This window comes from Gymnoscopelus microlampas (genome assembly GCF_963454915.1).
Source record: "Gymnoscopelus microlampas genome assembly, chromosome: 13".
Lineage (NCBI taxonomy): Eukaryota > Metazoa > Chordata > Actinopteri > Myctophiformes > Myctophidae > Gymnoscopelus > Gymnoscopelus microlampas.
The window spans coordinates 8165647-8183111 of record NC_139950.1 but is presented as its reverse complement, the minus strand read 5'-3'; the positions used below and the strand labels follow the sequence as shown (position 1 = coordinate 8183111).

The 17465-nt window shown below is 40.4% G+C and overlaps 1 protein-coding gene across 7 annotated transcripts in view; it reads right to left on the bottom strand.

Annotated features, from left to right (window-relative positions):
- The window catches only part of mark1 (MAP/microtubule affinity-regulating kinase 1), an 86787-nt gene that overhangs the window by 60405 nt on the left and 8917 nt on the right, over positions 1-17465 (bottom strand). For all 7 annotated transcript variants that reach the window (XM_084076445.1, XM_084076443.1, XM_084076447.1 and 4 more), the window contains exon 3: positions 9090-9143. In XM_084076445.1, coding sequence (XP_083932571.1) covers positions 9090-9143 — 54 coding nt within the window. The remainder of the gene's footprint in view (positions 1-9089; positions 9144-17465) is intronic.

The following is a 17465-nucleotide window of genomic DNA, read 5'->3' as shown; positions in this document are numbered from 1 at the left end:
AAGAAAGCTTTGTCTGTCAGAATATGGGAGATAAGCGTTCACATGTTGGTGAAATTGTAAATGTCAGATTAGAAATGTTTACATAACATGCATCATATAATTGTATATACGAGTATAAGTATGCTTTTAAGTATATACATAAAAAAAAGAAAAACGTTTACCTCACTAAACTGATTATCAGAATTTGATTTGACTAATCAATCAATGTATTATTTATTATAATAATTTCACCTCTACTCCGTCCGATGAGCTCAGACTGATTTTAAGCCTTGACTATCATACACACTGGATTATATAGTACAGTCTCCAGTCTCACTCTTTACCCATGTAAAATTCCCTGAGTCACTGGTTCAATTTATCTACAGTGTCTCCTGTCGTTTCTACCAGGTCTATTCCATAGCTACCAAGCTAGTTAAAAGTTAATACGGTATCTTTTCACTATGAACATGTACACTGGTAGTGTGGGCAATAAAGTGCCATTTTATTGGCCAAACCTCAATTTTGTAACTGTATACCTCATCGAAACGAATGTTTGTGCAAATTGCATTTGACCAAAACAATACAGTCTTGTACAATCGTCAGGTTGTTGTTGTTCAGTCTAGACTGTATATTAAATGTCTCCACACATCTCAAACCAACAGTTCCAGTACCTAATCTGTGTCATAAGCTACTTAATTTATTTAATCAAGGAAGACAAGCTGTTTTTGTGGACACTGTGGAACGTGGGGGTTACAGGGGAGCATCAATACTTTTCATATTTCTGCCACGATCAAATCCAAGTTCATATGGGAACAAAAGCAGTGGGGTAAAGTAACTAAGTACATTTACTCAAGTACAGTACTTAACTACACTTTTGAGGATTTTTTACTTGGACTGGAGTATACACTGGAGTATTTCCCATTTTCTGTACTCTTACTTACTACTTACTACTCCACTTCATCTAGTTACTAGTTACTTTTCAGATATAAATTATGATATTATGAAACATACATACATACATTTGAAAATAGCCGATCTACAAGCTCACAACGCGTCGCATCGCGACGCGTTGCGAGCTTGTAGATCGGCTATTTTCAAACATTTTAGTACTTTTACTTTTGGTACTTTAAGTACATTTGGATACCAATACTTTTGTACTTTCACTCAAGTCAATTTTGAATTCCAGACTTTTACTTGTAACAGAGTACTGCTACATTGCAGTATTGATACCTTTACTTAAGTAAAACATTTGAGTACTTTTTCCACCACTGCAAACAAGCACAGACGATCTGATCTTCCATTCAAGTTGGAACGTTGCCCGTATTCTTGTAAATGCCCCTGCTTCTCTAGTTTCGAGATTCGGGGAAATACTTCTGATGTTCACAGTAAGTAATGCAATTGAATTGTGTGTTATGGCAAGATTTCTTTTCTCTTTTTTCCCCCTTTAATGCATCCACGCTGGAACTTTTTACAAGGATAGGACAACGGGAGTGAGTCGATCACACGATCGATAGAGATCCAGGAGACGTCTGGCGCGCTGCATTAAAGACAAGCTTTCTGCATTGCAGATGGCGCGTCCATATCCCATTACACAGCAACCTATAGTGCTGATCAGAGGGCATTAGGCTGCACTGTACAAAATAATATGCACAGAGGCGCGGCATGAGGATACATACAACTTACAGGTTCATTTGGGTAATTTTTTCTACTGTGTGGTGTGCATGCATCCTCCAAAAGCACACACACACAATGGTGGAAAAAGTACTCACATGTTTTACTTAAGTAAAAGTATCAATACTGCAATGTTAACAAAATTTACTTTGGTAAAAGTACAAAAGTATTGGCATCAAAATGTACTTATAGTACCAAAAGTAGAAAGTACACGTTATGCAGAATCTCCTATTTCAAAATGTTTTAAATGTATTTAAATCTTTTGAAAATAGCCAATCTACAAGCTCACAATGTGTCGCGATGCGACGCATTGTGAGCTTGTAGATCGGCTATTTTCAAATGGCCGAAATGTATATAGGGCTGAAGTGGTTAACTCATTCACTGCCTGAATTATTGCTGGCCGTGTTTGCCCACTGCCCAACATTTTTCATATTTTTTTAATTACGTTTTTTACGTTCTTGGCAGAATTGGTAATTGGAAATAATTACATTTTTTACGTTTTTGGCAGGGAATGAGTTAATGTGTGTTTTGTAATAATAATCCAAATCTACAAAGAAACTAGTAACTAAAGCTGTCAAATAATTGTAGTGGAGTAAAAGTACAATATTTTCCTCAGAGATGTAGTGGAGTAGAAGTAAAAGCATTGAAAATTGGAAATGCTCCGTTAAAGTAAAAACACCTCAAAATTGTACTTAAGTACAGTACTTGAGTAAAAATATGTAGTTACTTCACACCACTGCACACACACACACAGATATCTAAACATTACGTGCACTAGCACAAAAGCATGCACGTGTGCGCACACACACACACACACTGTACATGCGTACAGACGCGCTACACACGTGAACATTAGGCCACCCGTGACACAAAAAAAAAAGCCCCACTTGACTACCCGCCGTCCCCACAGGCTACTGTAGCTGTGGCTGACATCTGAAGGGAAGAATGAATAATTAACTAGAGGGACCCAATCTGTCTACGCTCCGTCTAGGCGCGTCTGTGCTGCCATATTACTCACTGAGAGAGAGACAGAGAGACAGAGAGAGAGAGAGAGAGAGAGAGCACTTTCAAACTGCTCCATGACACTGCCTGGACGTACAGCGCCCATTGTGTTGCTCAGATTAGACGCACAGATTACAGCACACAAAGCGCACAATAGAGGAGAGAACGCACACAAAGACTTGCGCAACTCAAATTCATCTGGCTCGGATTAGCCCATTGAGACCGGGAACGCATCTGTGTCATTTTTTTTATTTGAGCTAAAGAAAAGCATTATTTTACACTTTGGGCTATTCAAAAATAGCAGATATACAAGCTCGTAGCGCGGCACCGAGTGCCGCGCTACGAGCTTGTAGATCTGCTATTTTTGAAAAATCGTGAAAATGTGTGCAAATCTTTGACTGTATATATTTTTAAAGCAAACATTTTTAACTCAAATATTTGCTTCTGGGACCCCCTGGAACTAAATATTTTGAGATGGGGGTCCGCGGTCAAATACATATAATTTTGGGGTCCTTGACATGAAAAAGATTGAGCATCACTGATATGGAAACATAGGTTTTTCAGAATACTGTTGGGATTTAGGAGACATGTGTAGAATCGGCTTCAGGTCTTAATGGGTTAAAACCGGCACAGGAGTGAGAGCCATGTCCATTCTAACACTCGCTCGACTCTGATTTAGTTAATAAATCGGAATTAGATCATATTTCAAATATGAGTCAATTATTGATGAACTTGAGGCCTGATATCCCTAAAGTTATTCCGATTGGCTCCCAGACCTTAACCCATTTTGGGCAGGAACCCCTATTTGTAACTATACCTTTCGGGACATCCTGTTGCTATGTACAGTATATAGCAACTTACATTTTTTGTAATTTTAGAATAAATATTTGAAGTTTTTCAGAAAACTCAGGTCAGGATTTAGACGTTTTTTTTTAGAATCGACCTCAGGTCTAAATAGGTTATTGGTAGGGTAAGTGATATTTTTGCAATTTTTTGCAATATTCCGATAGTAATCATTGCTACAGAGCGTGTGTTCGGTCACAGGGGTCTCTCCAGCTCTTTAGTAAACAGAATATAGTACATTTTCAGGTAGGTGACAAAATGTAAGCCAATCAGGAGAGAGCTCTGAAAATGCATTTTCTGTTTATAAAAGCGCTGGAGAGACATGGCAGACTCCTTTTACTGAACAAACACTCTATAGCGATGAGTACTATCAGAATATAGAGCTATTTAACACTTATTTTAACCAAAGTTAATCACTTACCCTACCTTTACGTTTGCACATATCTCCCACTATTCAGATAAGCACATTGAAAGGACAGTTAATTGTTATGACTCTGCCATTAGACCTATAAGCTCACAAGAAACAACATGGGCAAGAACCAATACTAAACAACACTGTGTATCAGTAAAAGGAGTAAGTTTGTGGAGCTGTTGCGATAACGAATTGAGGAGGTGTAGATCGATCTATGCATTTAAAAAAATGTTTAAAAAAAATATTATAAACAAGTATAAAGAGCTAGTGTGATCATGTGTTGTTTTGATTTTTATATAATGATATTGTATAATAATGAAAATAAAATAGAGAATAAAACAAAAGATACAAAAATAGATACAAAAAGAAAGTCAAAATAACAAATCATGTATTCACATGTATAACCATATATGTGAACATGCATTGTATGAAGCCAAAAACCTTTGTCCCATTTTTTTGTTTGTTTTTTTCTGTATTATTTTTTTTCTTCTCCTTCTAATTTAACTTTTGTGAGAATTAAATTGTTCTTCTTTGATTGTCATGGATGTATTTTATGTTGAAAGGGTAGGCAATATAAGCTATGTAGCTTCAGCCTATACCTTTTTTTGGTCACAACTATGTCATGTGTTATTGCTGCTGTTGTTTTAAGAGCATATTGTTTGCATAGTGTACAAATGACCAAAAATAAAAACCTGCAAAGTGAAGTGAAGACGCCTCAACGCTTTGTGAGCTTGAGGATCCGCTATCTTCACAAGTTGTACATTAGGTTATCTAGGACAGGTCTGCTGCATGAATGTGCAGTCTCTCCCCTGAATAAGCTAGAGACAAGAGTTAAGAGTGTGCGTGTGCGTGTGCGTGTGCGTGTGTGTGTGTGTGTGTGTGTGTGTGTGTGTGTGTGTGTGTGCCTGTATGGAAGTTACAACTGCCTATTATGCAACTATTATGCAGCCAGAGCTCAAAAGTGGGTCTCCAGAAGTGAGAAAATCCCATTCATACTCTGAACAGAGGATTGTGATTATTAGGAATAATGTCATAACAATCCAAGGTAGACCTGCCATGAGCCAGCAAAAGTAGTTAATATAGCGGCACAATCATTTTAACCACTTTAACCATATTTTATACTTTGGCTATTAAAAATAGCAGATCTACAAGCTCATAGCGCGGCACCGAGTGCCGCGCTATGAGCTTGTAGATCTGCTATTTTTCAAAAATCCCTGGTACAAAACGTTTTTGAGATGGGGGTCCGCAGCCAAATACATATCATTTTGGGGGTCCTTGACATGAAAAAGTTTGAGAACCGCTGCTGTAGAAGACTCGACTTCACACTCTATCGCCTGGCAAAGTGTACGGCCTGTATAAAAGTGTGAGATGTGATTGGATCGTTCTCTTTAAGTTTTACTGGGGAATTAAAGAGTTGGGATCCGGAAAACCGGAGAAATCGAAGGAACCGGATTCAACATTTACCGGAATCGGTTCCGTCACGTTTGGAAGCATTTCCGGAATCGTTTTTTAATCACACTAATAGTGGTTCTCAAACGTTTTCATTACAAAGGAGCACCATAACCGTCCATTTTTACACTCTGTGTACACATCTCAAGAGTTATAGACCTGTAAAAGTCCATTTGGAACCCCCTCAAGTAACCCGGGGGGGTCCCTAGACCTCACTTTGAGAACCACTACGATAATATGTACGCAACACTGTATGTATGACTGAATTTGAATGTGTTTATCTAATATTATAACGGCCAAAAAAATTATATATATATATATAGGAATATAGGAGAGTTTAGGAATCGGACGGTTAAAGGACAACTTTGTTTTTTTACAACCAAGGTTTATGTTTTAGAGAGTAATTAAAGTAAATAAAAGATGAGTGTAATTTTTTTTTAATTTACTGCTTTCTATAGTTTTAGCAATTTTCGTGATCTTTTTTACAGTGGGCGGGGGCATTCTGTCCGATGGCTAAATATGTCTTTTTTTACACAATAACCCGGTGTTTTCTTTATTATTATTTACAGTAGCTCTTCTAGCCCCCAATAACTCACATCTGGCCATCAAAGACCACAGGACCTTTTTTATTGTGTAAAAAAAGGCATATTTAGCCACCGGACAGAATGCCCCCGCCCACTGTAAAAAATATCGCGCAAATTGCTAAAACTATAGAAAGCAGTAAATGAAAATAACACTCATCTTTTATTTACTTTAATTACAAGCTCAAATATAAACCTTGGTTGTAAAAAAACAAAGTTGTCCTTTAAAGAGGGAATCATTAAGGAACCGGAATCGTTTTAAATCCTAAAGGATCCCAACCCTACTGGGAATGAGCTAAATCCCATTAAAGCCTGCAGCGGGTGATGCCAACACACAGCAGCAGCAACTCCCCCGAGCTCCCCAGGGTCTTATCTTCCCCATGAGGAGAGTATGAGGGAGTGGACGTGCTCAATCAGCACAATGAGCTGGATTTGAACTCTGTTTGCAGTGGTTTTCAACCCTTTTCATATCAAGGTCCATTATTTATTCGGCATTTTATTTGAGCCACAGACCAGAACACCACTCCAAGACTTGGAATATTTTGTTGTTGTTGGATACGATTTTGTCCACGATTCCATGCTGTGTTGATGTTGGTACCAATAGGCTCTATTCACAGCAGCCATATTATGAAGACATTCACAGGTGTTATCAATGATACTAATGAAGGCTGGAACAGAGCCTTCATTAGTATCATTGGTAACACCTGTGAAGGAAGTGATACTATGGCTGCTGTGCATAGAGCCTATAGGAGAGACAACAGGCAAACGTTAACAATTCTTTAATTAAGTAACGCAGATGTTTAATAATGTAACTCTTGAGAGCGTAAAATGAAACCAAATGGACCCGTAACGCTCTCAAGTGTTAAAGATCTAATAAGGGTCCATTTGGTTACCAACTCTCCATCATTTAGCTGGGGACCACCTGGAACCCCCTCAAGGACCACTGGTGGTCCCCGGACCTCTGCTTGAGAACCACTGCTCTGCTGTGATTGGTTAGGACTGCTAGACAAGGAGCAAGGCACACGTGTGTGTGTGTGTGTGTGTGTGTGTGTGTGTGTGTGTGTGTGTGTGTGTGTGTGTGTGTGTGTGTGTGTGTGTGTGTGGGGGGGGGGGCCTGGAGTATTTTTGGCTGCTCTTAACCACAGACCAATAGAGAGAGATAGAGATGTAGATAGAAAGAGAGAGAGAGAGAGCATTGTCTGTTGCTCAACCAGTGGTCCACGGACCACTAGTGGACCACAGCATAATTACAGGAGGTCTGTGGGGTTTTAGATTTTTTTTTTTTTTATATACGGTACATATTGTACTTTTGTTAAAGGCATTGTAGGGAACATTAAGCCTAAATTTAAAAAATATGTATATATATATTTTTTGCATTTTCTCCCCTCTATCAGCCACTATATAATGATGCTGGGGTGTTTTCCTTCATTGAAACACAGTCCTCTGTCTGAAATCCGTATTTTCCCTTCTGTTTATGTTCATGTTGTTTATGTCCGGGTCGTAAATTAACGCACGCATGTGCGTGTCCGTGCGCGTCCGTGCCCGTATCAACTTTTTACTTTCGGTTTTAAAACGCTCTCAAACTTCTTTTTTGAGGCACATAATTTACTTTAAAAAAATCGTTTGGATAGAATTTAGTTGTTTAGCTTCATATATGTGGTCAATTTATCATGAAAGAGCCTATTTAAAAATATAAATTCAGAGAACCGTAGGGTCGGGCATTTCCGCGAATTGTATCCGCATAAGGCAACCTATTTTGGGCATGACTCATTTAAAAAGTCCGCCCTGCGTCACCCCCTGGTGGTCGGGGAAAAGAACTGCTGGAGGGGCGGTGTTTGACAACAGTTTTTTTCTTTGATTATGTCTGAACTCCCTACAATGCCTTTAAATGTATCAAAATATGTTTAAATAATCATTTATACATGTATTGAACTACTAGGCGTAGTGTGGGAAAAAGCTTGACATTAAACCGCGACGGGCTTGGTATACTTTTTTGCGTGTGTGGTGTTGCACTCCAAAATAGCAGATCTAAAAGTGTGACACATTGTGAGCTTGTAGATCTGCAATCTTTGGAGGGCAGAACCATGTACACGACTAAGTATAAATTGGGCTTTCAGGTGATTAATGTTAAATGTTGATTAAACATTTTAGTGAAGAAAAAATAACTGATGTGCCTGCTTCTACATGTATAGTAAATATACCTGTACATACAGTATGAGGTGGGCTGGTCCTCGTGGACTGTTCAAAATTACTACAGTGTCACAAAAAAAAGTACCAAAATAGCCGATCTACAAGCTCACAACGTGCCGCAACGCGACGCGCTGTGAGCTCGTAGATCGGCTATTTGTGAAGTTTTGTTTAAGTGAAAGTCTGTCTCTTACGTCTGTCTGTGGGTTTTTTATAAATAGTGAAAGAAGTATTAACAAGTGCTTATTAATCCATTAAGAGCAGCTTTCTGGGACATACATGGTTTTCTACCCGGCAGCGATGATATGCTAGTGGTCCAAACTAGTGATGTGTCGTTCGTGATCGATCCGTTCAAAAGAACTAGTTAATTTGCCGCGAACGTGAACGAGCTCGTTCACTTTCTGAAACCGTTACGTTCATGCGCAACTTAAAAAGAAAACGCTCCCGCGGTGGTGTTTTACACACATTATAAAACATACATTAACCACTTTAACCCTATTTTATACCTACAGTAGGCTATTTTCAAATATGTTAGTACTTTTACTTTTGGTACTTTAAGTATATTTTGATGCCAATACTTTTGTACTTTTACTCGGGTAAATTTTGAACACTAGAAAATAGCGCTACTGAACGAGAACGCGAACGAATCATTTGAACGAATCAATGCCGCGAACGTGAACGAAATCGTTCGTTCGCTGAAATGAACTTTTTTTTCCCCACCGCTAGTCCAAACAAGAGCTCAGAAAAAAAGGTTGAGAACACAACCACTCTCTCCTGACTCTTACATCTGATCACATTGCGTGAAAACGTCCCATTCCAGGTTCCAACAGAATCAAAAGAGCAGCAGGGAGTCGACAGGGAAGCTGTGCTAACACTGTAACTGACTCATCACTCGTTAACAGCAGGCTGTGTAGACCGAGAACACAGGATGTCTGTAATTAGGGATGGAAAAAAAAGTCCTTTACCTTCTGTAGACTGGTTGGGTTCAGCTGGGTTTTGTCAATAATCTTCACAGCAACCTAGGAGGGAGGGGGGGGGGGGGGGGGGTAGAGAGAGAGAGAGAGAGAGAGGGAGAGAGTCAAACATTATTAGAGAGAAAATTATGTCCGTAGATGGGAGATAAAATACACATTTAGATACACAGTTAGATTACAAATTGCATATTCAGTTTGGTTGTGCCTTTTTTTTATGGCAATTACAGGCTAAATAATAATAGGCGCATTTCTGTTGTAATTAGTGTATTGTGTCAAAACATTTCATGGCTGAATTTCTTTATTTGGTCATTTATGAATAAATAGGGCTTTAATTGGCCTTAGTGAAAACGGTACTTTGTTCTTGATGAGAAATTACCATTATAAACACATTCGCCACTGTTTGTATTCACATGCAAACTAGTGTACACACACACACACACACACACACACACACACACACACACACACACACACACACACACACACACGGAAGACAGAAACAGACAATGTGACACGTAAAATTCATTATATTCTATAAGCCAGACATGGTTCTCAACATAGACAATAGCTGAAAAATAAAATAGGGAACTACGTGTTTCAACTTTTCCTCATCTTGCTGGGGACCCCCTGGAACCCCCTCAAGGGCCCGTAGAGGTCCCCGGCCTACACTTTGAGAACCAGTGCTACGGGCTACTAGGGCTGTCAAACCAATATTCGATTTTCGAATATTATTCGAATATTGGGAAAATATGTATATTCGAATATGAAAATTAATGTTTGAATATAAAAAATATATATATATAATATATATAATATATATATTTTTTAAATGTAATGTTTATTTGACAGGGACAATACAAAAAACAATACATCAAGTTATAAAAACAAAAAAAATATTATGTTTTATTGGATCCGAGCACTCGATACATTATTTTTTTGTACTGTTTCTGTCAAAAAAATGATTAAAAAAATAATAATAATAATAATAATAATAATACTCGAATATATTCGAATATCTGCCAATTTTCAAGACCAATATTCGAATATCATTTCTGAGGAAAGTTGAGAGCCCTACGGGCTACTAGGGTTGGTCACGGCGATCCCAAAGCACGGCCTAGAGATGGTCTGGTGATTTACTGTTTGGCAAGCCGGGACCCCCCTGATGAAACTGGACCACAGCCAGGTGCATCCATTACTATAATCAACCCACAGTTTGTTTATGGCATCACACAACGAATAGACCTGTGTGACCTTTACGCAGTGGTGGAAAAAAAGTACTCAAATGTTTTACTTAAGTAAAAGTATCAATACTGCAATGTAGAAGCACTCGGTTACAAGTGAAACGTCCGGAATTCAAAATGTTACTTGTGTAAAAGTACAAAAGTATTGGCATGAAAATATACTTAAAGTACCAAAAGTAAAAGTACTCCAAGTACAGTACTTAAGTAAACGTACTTAGTTACTTTCCACCACTGCCTTTTACATTCTAAAAGAACACAAGGCCACAGGGCTGCCGTGCTCCGGTAAAACTGTGCTGTATGTATATATGCACACGTAATGCCTACAAAGTAATGTATAAAACATTCCATTACGCTTTCACAACACACAGTAGATCAGCTTTTAGAGCGTTGCTCAAGACACCGACGCAAGGGTCCAAAGTCCTGCTCACAACCATGGAGACTGGAGGCTCAATTCAACGCAACACAATGAACTAGCCCATGGGGTCTTTCCAACGTTTTCAGGCCAAGGACCCCCTCGCTGAGAGAGAGATGAAGCAGGGACCCCCTCTATATTGTATAAAATTGAGTTTCGGATAAACTTTTGCTGCTCTTTTTTGTTTTTTCCCCCTCTACACCTATAACTCTTTGCCAAAAACAGCCGATCTAGATCGGCTGTTTTTGGGTAAAGTTCTCCTCAGAAAAGAAATGCTAGGGTTGAAGTGGTTATTGTAAAAAACAAGAAAATCGTATCACACAAAGATTTGGCGGACCCCCTGTAGTAACTCTGAGGACCCCCTAGGGGTCCCGGACCCCCTGTTGAAGACCCCTGAACTAGCCGGCAGGGCAGGACCGTCTCCGTCGCTGCACTAGCGACTCCTAGGCCTAGTGGTTGTCAAACCGTTTCATGTCAGGGACCCCCAAATTAATATGTATTTGGCCGTGGACCCCCCCCATCTAAAAATGTTTTGTGCCAGGGACCCCCCTCACTATCAGTGGGTCAGGACCTAATTGTGGGTCTGATTTTTGTGGGTCGCGAGTATGTATGTATATATCACCCCTTTTTTATATAGTATATAGGCTACTATATATCAATTTAAAACATTTAAAATAATTCCACAAAAGTAACTTTTAAGCAGAAGTGAAAATAGTCGATTTACAAGCGATCTACGTGTTGCAGGTGCAACGCGTTGTGAGCTTGTACACCTGCTATTTTCACTTGTTTGGGTCCCGGGGAGACATCAAAGTCTTTTTTGGGTCACGGGCAAAACAGTTTGGGAGCCACTGGTCTACAACACCACACCACGTTCCCAAACCTTTTCAGCCGAGAGCCAAAAAGGCAGAAAGTTAGAAAAATATATTACTGTATGAATGTATTCATTGATAACATAAGTGTCAGGGCGTATTTCAAGTAGGACCCAAATGCAAGGAAGTCAGAATATTTAAGTGGAAGACAGAGTTGAATTAATCGTTGTTTGCAGGAGAGCAAAAAAACGTAAACACGATCAGACTTTTCCAAACAACACATGCAATACAGATCCTGACAATAAGATCTTGTAGATTGGCTACTTGCACCATTTTCAAAAATAGAATTACAGCCTCGTCAAGCTAGCTTAGGGGTTTGTCTGAATATATCTCAGAAGTATTAGAAACCACTTGGTGTTTAAATAATCTTACTTACTTACTCAAATATTACATGGGGATATATGATTAACGTGGCCACTATACAGTGTTCAGCATGACTTAACCCATTAAGACCTGGAACTGTGTCATTTTTAGATTTGAGCTAAAAAAAGCATTATTTTACACTTTGGGCTATTCAAAAATAGCAGATATACTAGCTCATAGCGCGGCACCGAGTGCCGCGCTACGAGCTTGTAGATCTGCTATTTTTGAAAAATCGTGAAAACGTGTGCAAATCTTTGAATATATATATATTTTTAAAGCGAACATTTTTAACTCAAATCGTTGATTCTGGGGGGTCCCTGGAACAAAATATTTTGATGGGGGTCCGCGGCCAAATACATATAATTTTGGGGGTCCTTGACATGAAAAAGATTGAGCACCACTGATATAGAAACATACGTTTTTCAGAATACTGTTGAGATTTAGGAGACGTGTAGAATCGGCTTCAGGTCTCAATGGGTTAAATAGTGTGCTTCTTAGCAGACGCAGGCCCTGGCGACGGTCCAACGGACTAGCCTGTTAAGGCGGCGATCAAGGCAAGGAAAGTGCTGTGTCATCATAACGGGGAAAGCTGGGGCTAAACGCAATCGGACGTTGATTCATCCCAATCAGGGGTTTTCCCAGACACCCGCACTATCTCTGACACTGCTGAGACGTGCTCCTTTTTTTGACCACAACCTGGACGCTAAGTGGCACCGCGTCACGGGCCAGGGGGAAGGAAGCACCGCCGGGAAGAAGCAAGTGGTGTAAAGTAACTAAGTACATTTACTCCAAGTACTGTACTTCAGTAAAGTAAAAGCACCTCAAAAATTGGACTTGAGTATTTCCAATTGCCTATGCTTTTACTTCTCCACTACATCTCAGAGGCAAATATAGTACTTTTATTCCATTACAATTATTTGAAAACGATAGTTACTTGTTACTTTTGCAGATATAAATGATTACATTATAAAACATACATTAACCACTTCAGCCCTATTTTATTACCTAGGCTATTTGAAAATAGCAGATCTACAAGCTCACAACGCGTCGCGAGCTTGTAGATCTGCTATTTTCAAACATTTTAGTACTTTTACTTTTGGATACTTTAAGTACATTTTGATACCAATACCTTTGTACTTTTACTCAGGTAAATTTTGAATTCCGGACTTTCACTTGTAACAGAGTACTTCTACATTACAGTACTGATACTTTTACGTAAGTAAAACATTTGAGTACTATTTCCACACCTGGGAAGAAGTATTGTTTTCACTTTCGGTCAAAAGTAGCAATACTAGACTAGATGGAGGAGGGTAATAATAAATATTATAATATCTAGACTTATTTCGCCACACCCAGCTGAGTGCTCAAGTGAGTGGGCGCGGGCGGGGGGGGTAAGTGTCTTGCTCTAGTCTAGGGACACCTCGACGCATTACCGGGGTCCGGGAATCTAACCAGGGACCTTCCGCTTCCCAGGCAGAGGCTCTCTACCCATTCAGCTATAGCCAGCAGAAAGCTGAACAGAGAGCAGCAGAATGAGCTGCTGTGTGTGTGTGTGTGTGTGTGTGTGTGTGTGTGTGTGTGTGTGTGTGTGTGTGTGTGTGTGTGTGTGTGTGTGTGTGCGCATGCACAAGGCAGGTGGGAGCTATTTGTGGCCTGTCTTAGGTGGGCAGGTGCGCAGACAGGCCTCCCCTCCGTTTCCTGCTGTCCTGTACAATGCTCAAGGGGAAGTGTTTGTGTACGCGCGTGTGTGTGTGTGTACGCACGCGTGTGTGTGTGCGTGTGCGTGCGTGTTGGTGAACATATGAATGCCCGGGCCCGTTTGCACTGGTGAGTTAGCGTTTATATCCGCTCCCGTACACCGTATTTTAAACTCTACTCCCGTGGGTCCCAACCTTTTCTCGAACAAGGCCCACTTGAAAAATCTCGAAAGCGTTCGCGGCCCACCCACCTGACCACTTAACAACGCTGAGCATGTTTATTTTAGGAATTGGGCACATGGCTTTTTTTTTTTTAAATAAATTTTTTGGTTGTGGGTGGTACGGCCGCCTTTAAGGGTTTAATGATCAATCAATAGGCTCTATGCACAACAGCCATATTATCACTTCCTTCACAGGTGTTACCAATGATACTAATGAAGGCTCTGTTCCATTTAGTCTAGCCCAGTGGTTTCCACGACTCCCATAACTCTGAGAGTGTACAAATGGAACCAAATGGACCCGTAGCCATTTGGAAGCCCATGAGGGTCCCTGGACCCCAACTTTAGACCCACTGGTGTAGCAGAGTGTTTCCAGTGGGCCAACATGCACAATATCAGCACCCTGACTCTGTTTGCCCATGAATGGAACAGAGCCTTCATTAGTATCATTGGTAACACCTGTGAATTTCTTCATAATATGGCTGCTGTGAATAGAGCCTATTGATTGTGTTGAGGCTTGGATCAACGGCGCTAACGTAGCATCCTTTAAGTTGCTGAAAACACATTTTTCAGGGTTTTAAAGAAAAAGTTGAGTCCCCCCCCCCCCTGTTGTTTGGGGGTCCACTTGCAATATCCTCATGGCCCACCAGTGGGCTCAGGCCCACAGGTTGTGAATCTCTGTTATAAACACTACTCCATTTCCTCTCCACTACAGAACTAACAGGCGTGTTGCCGTTCTCAAATAATATTGTGAAATGTGATGAATGCGTGGATATCTCAGCACTGATCAGATACATCTCTGCGTGTGTGCGTGTGTGTGTGTGTGTGTGTGTGTGTGTGTGTGTGTGTGTGTGTGTGTGCGTTCCCCCACTAATGGCTTTAAGGGTGAATAATTCAGCTCCATGGTGACAGAGGGGTAACGTGGATTACTGTTAATTATTTACTACATTTGTAACACGCGGCCCATGTGCTGCTGTTCAATCTACGCATATCTTAGGGACACATGCACGCGCACGCACACAGACACACACACTTATTGATTTCTGCTTCTAGGTGGTCCTCTGCATCTTAAAAGAAATCTCTTTCTCTGTCTCCGTTTTGTCTGCCACATTACGGCTGCAGACAGTGGTGGAAAGTAACTAAGTACATTTACTTAAGTACAATTTTGAGGTATTTGTACTTTACTGGAGTATTTCCAATTTCCAATACTTTTACTGCTACTCCACTACATCTGAGGAAAATATTGTACTTTTACTCCACTACAATTATTTGATAACTTTAGTTACTAGTTACTTTGCAGATATAAATTATATTAAAAAACATACATTAACCACTTTAGCCCTATCTTATACATACTATAGGTATTTGAAAATAGCCGATCTACAAGCTCACAACGTGTCGCATCGCGACTCCTTGTAAGCTTGTAAATCTGCTATTTTCAAACATTTTAGTATTTACTTTTGGTACTTTAAGTATATTTTGAAGCCAATACTTTTGTACTTTTACTCAAGTAACATTTTGAACACAGGTCTTTTACTTGTAACAGAGTACTTTCATATTGTGGCATCGCTACTTTTACTTAAGTAAAATATCTGAGCACTTTTTCCACCACTGCTTCCAACTGCAATTTCACAGAGGGACTAGGTGAGTCACTACGTGATTTATTTACGTATTAATTACCGTCTTACTTTTATGACATAATGGGGCTACTATGATCTCAGCGTCCTGCAGGGAACAGAGCAGAACACAAGGTCATGGACATGCGCTGCTCTGTTGTTAGGCAGGTTAGCAGAGCAAGGTGGTATATATATGATGGCTACAATGTCACCACCAGTGAAGGTGAATGTCTGCGTGTTTGTGTGTGGATTTGTGTGGGTATGATGTATGTTGTGTGCAAGGGCGGTCCCCCCCTGGCACAAAATCTTTTCAGGTGGGGGTCCGTGGACAAATAATACTGTATCAATATAGGCTCTATTCACAGCAGCCATATTATGAAGACATTCACAGGTGTTACCAATGATACTAATAAAGGCTCTGTTCCATTTAGTGTAGCACAGTGGTTTCCACGACCCCCATAACTCTGAGAGTGTACAAATGGAACCTTACGGGTCCATTTGGTTCCATTTGTACACTCTCAGAGTTACACACCCGTAAAGGGCCATTTGGGAGTGTTTCCAGTGAGCCAACATGCACAATATCAGCCCCCTGACTCTGTTTGACCAGAATGGAACAGAGCCTTCATTAGTATCATTGGTGACACCTGTGAATGTCTTCATAATATGGCTGCTGTGAATAGAGCCTATTTGGCAGGACAAATTGACATGGACGTGTTTGAGAACCACTCAACTAGAGGTGACCGGTGCCTTGTGTTTGAGCTCTGGGGTTACAGTAACCTAGCCTGGGACCAGACGAATCTGCCAGTGCAAAAAAAAAATAATTGCCCTGTGCGATTTGGGTCTGGCATCGCTCCATTGTGAATCAATTTCCTGCTCCCGAAGTCTGGGGTGACCAATCAGGGCCCAGTATTCAAATATGGTAGACTGCAATTGGTAGTTGGTTGTAGGTCTAACCAATTGCATCCCGCCCCTTGGGGGAAAAAAACGTCCTCGTAGAAGCACCAGACTCATATCCACGCAGTGTAACCCCTACTGTATATACTTTGTTAATCGGGGTCCCGTTCTTTTTTACTCTATAAAAGACTCTCTTTTTTTGGGAGGGGGGGGGGGCAAGTGTTGACCTGCTATGAAATGCCAAGAACAGAGATGCTAGGGTTCATGAGGTTGACGAATAAAGAATAAAATAGGGTTGAAGTGGCTAATGCCGGGCCAGAGAGCCGATAGCTCCATTTATTAGCCGTTAGGAAGATAGCATCGGTTTAAGTGAGGCGTGTCGTTTTCCACCTGTTCTCCCTCTCTCTCTCTCTCTGACCCCTGCCTGTGCATTCTGATGAACCAGCACAGAGCGATGCCCGAGCAAGCATCACAGCAAGCAGCGGCTCGCATACCAAATGCATCTGCTCAAACATTTGCCTCGCAGGAAATCGAACGGATCAAAGAAGATTAAAGCCTTTTTTTTCCCTCAAAAGGCTTATTCATGATGTGCCGTGATTCGAGATTAACCACTTAACCCATTGAGACCTGAAGCCGATTCTACATGTCTCCTGAATCCCAACAGTTTTCTGAAAAACGTATGTTTCTATATTTTTTTTGTCAATTTTGGGGTCCTTTGTCAAGGACCCCAAAATGATATGTATTTGGCCGCGGACCCCCATCAAAATATTTTGTTCCAGGGACCCCCAGAAGCAAAGATTTGAGTTAAAAATGTTCGCTTTAAAAATATATATATTCAAAGATTTGCACACATTTTCACGATTTTTCAAAAATAGCAGATCTACAAGCTCATAGCGCGGCACTCGGTGCCGCGCTATGAGCTTGTATATCTGCTATTTTTGAATAGCCCAAAGTGTAAAATAATGCTTTTTAGCTCAAATCTAAAAATGACACAGTTCCAGGTCTTAATGGGTTAAACCCTGTACACTTCGTTGACCGGAGTCTCCCAGGGGTCTAT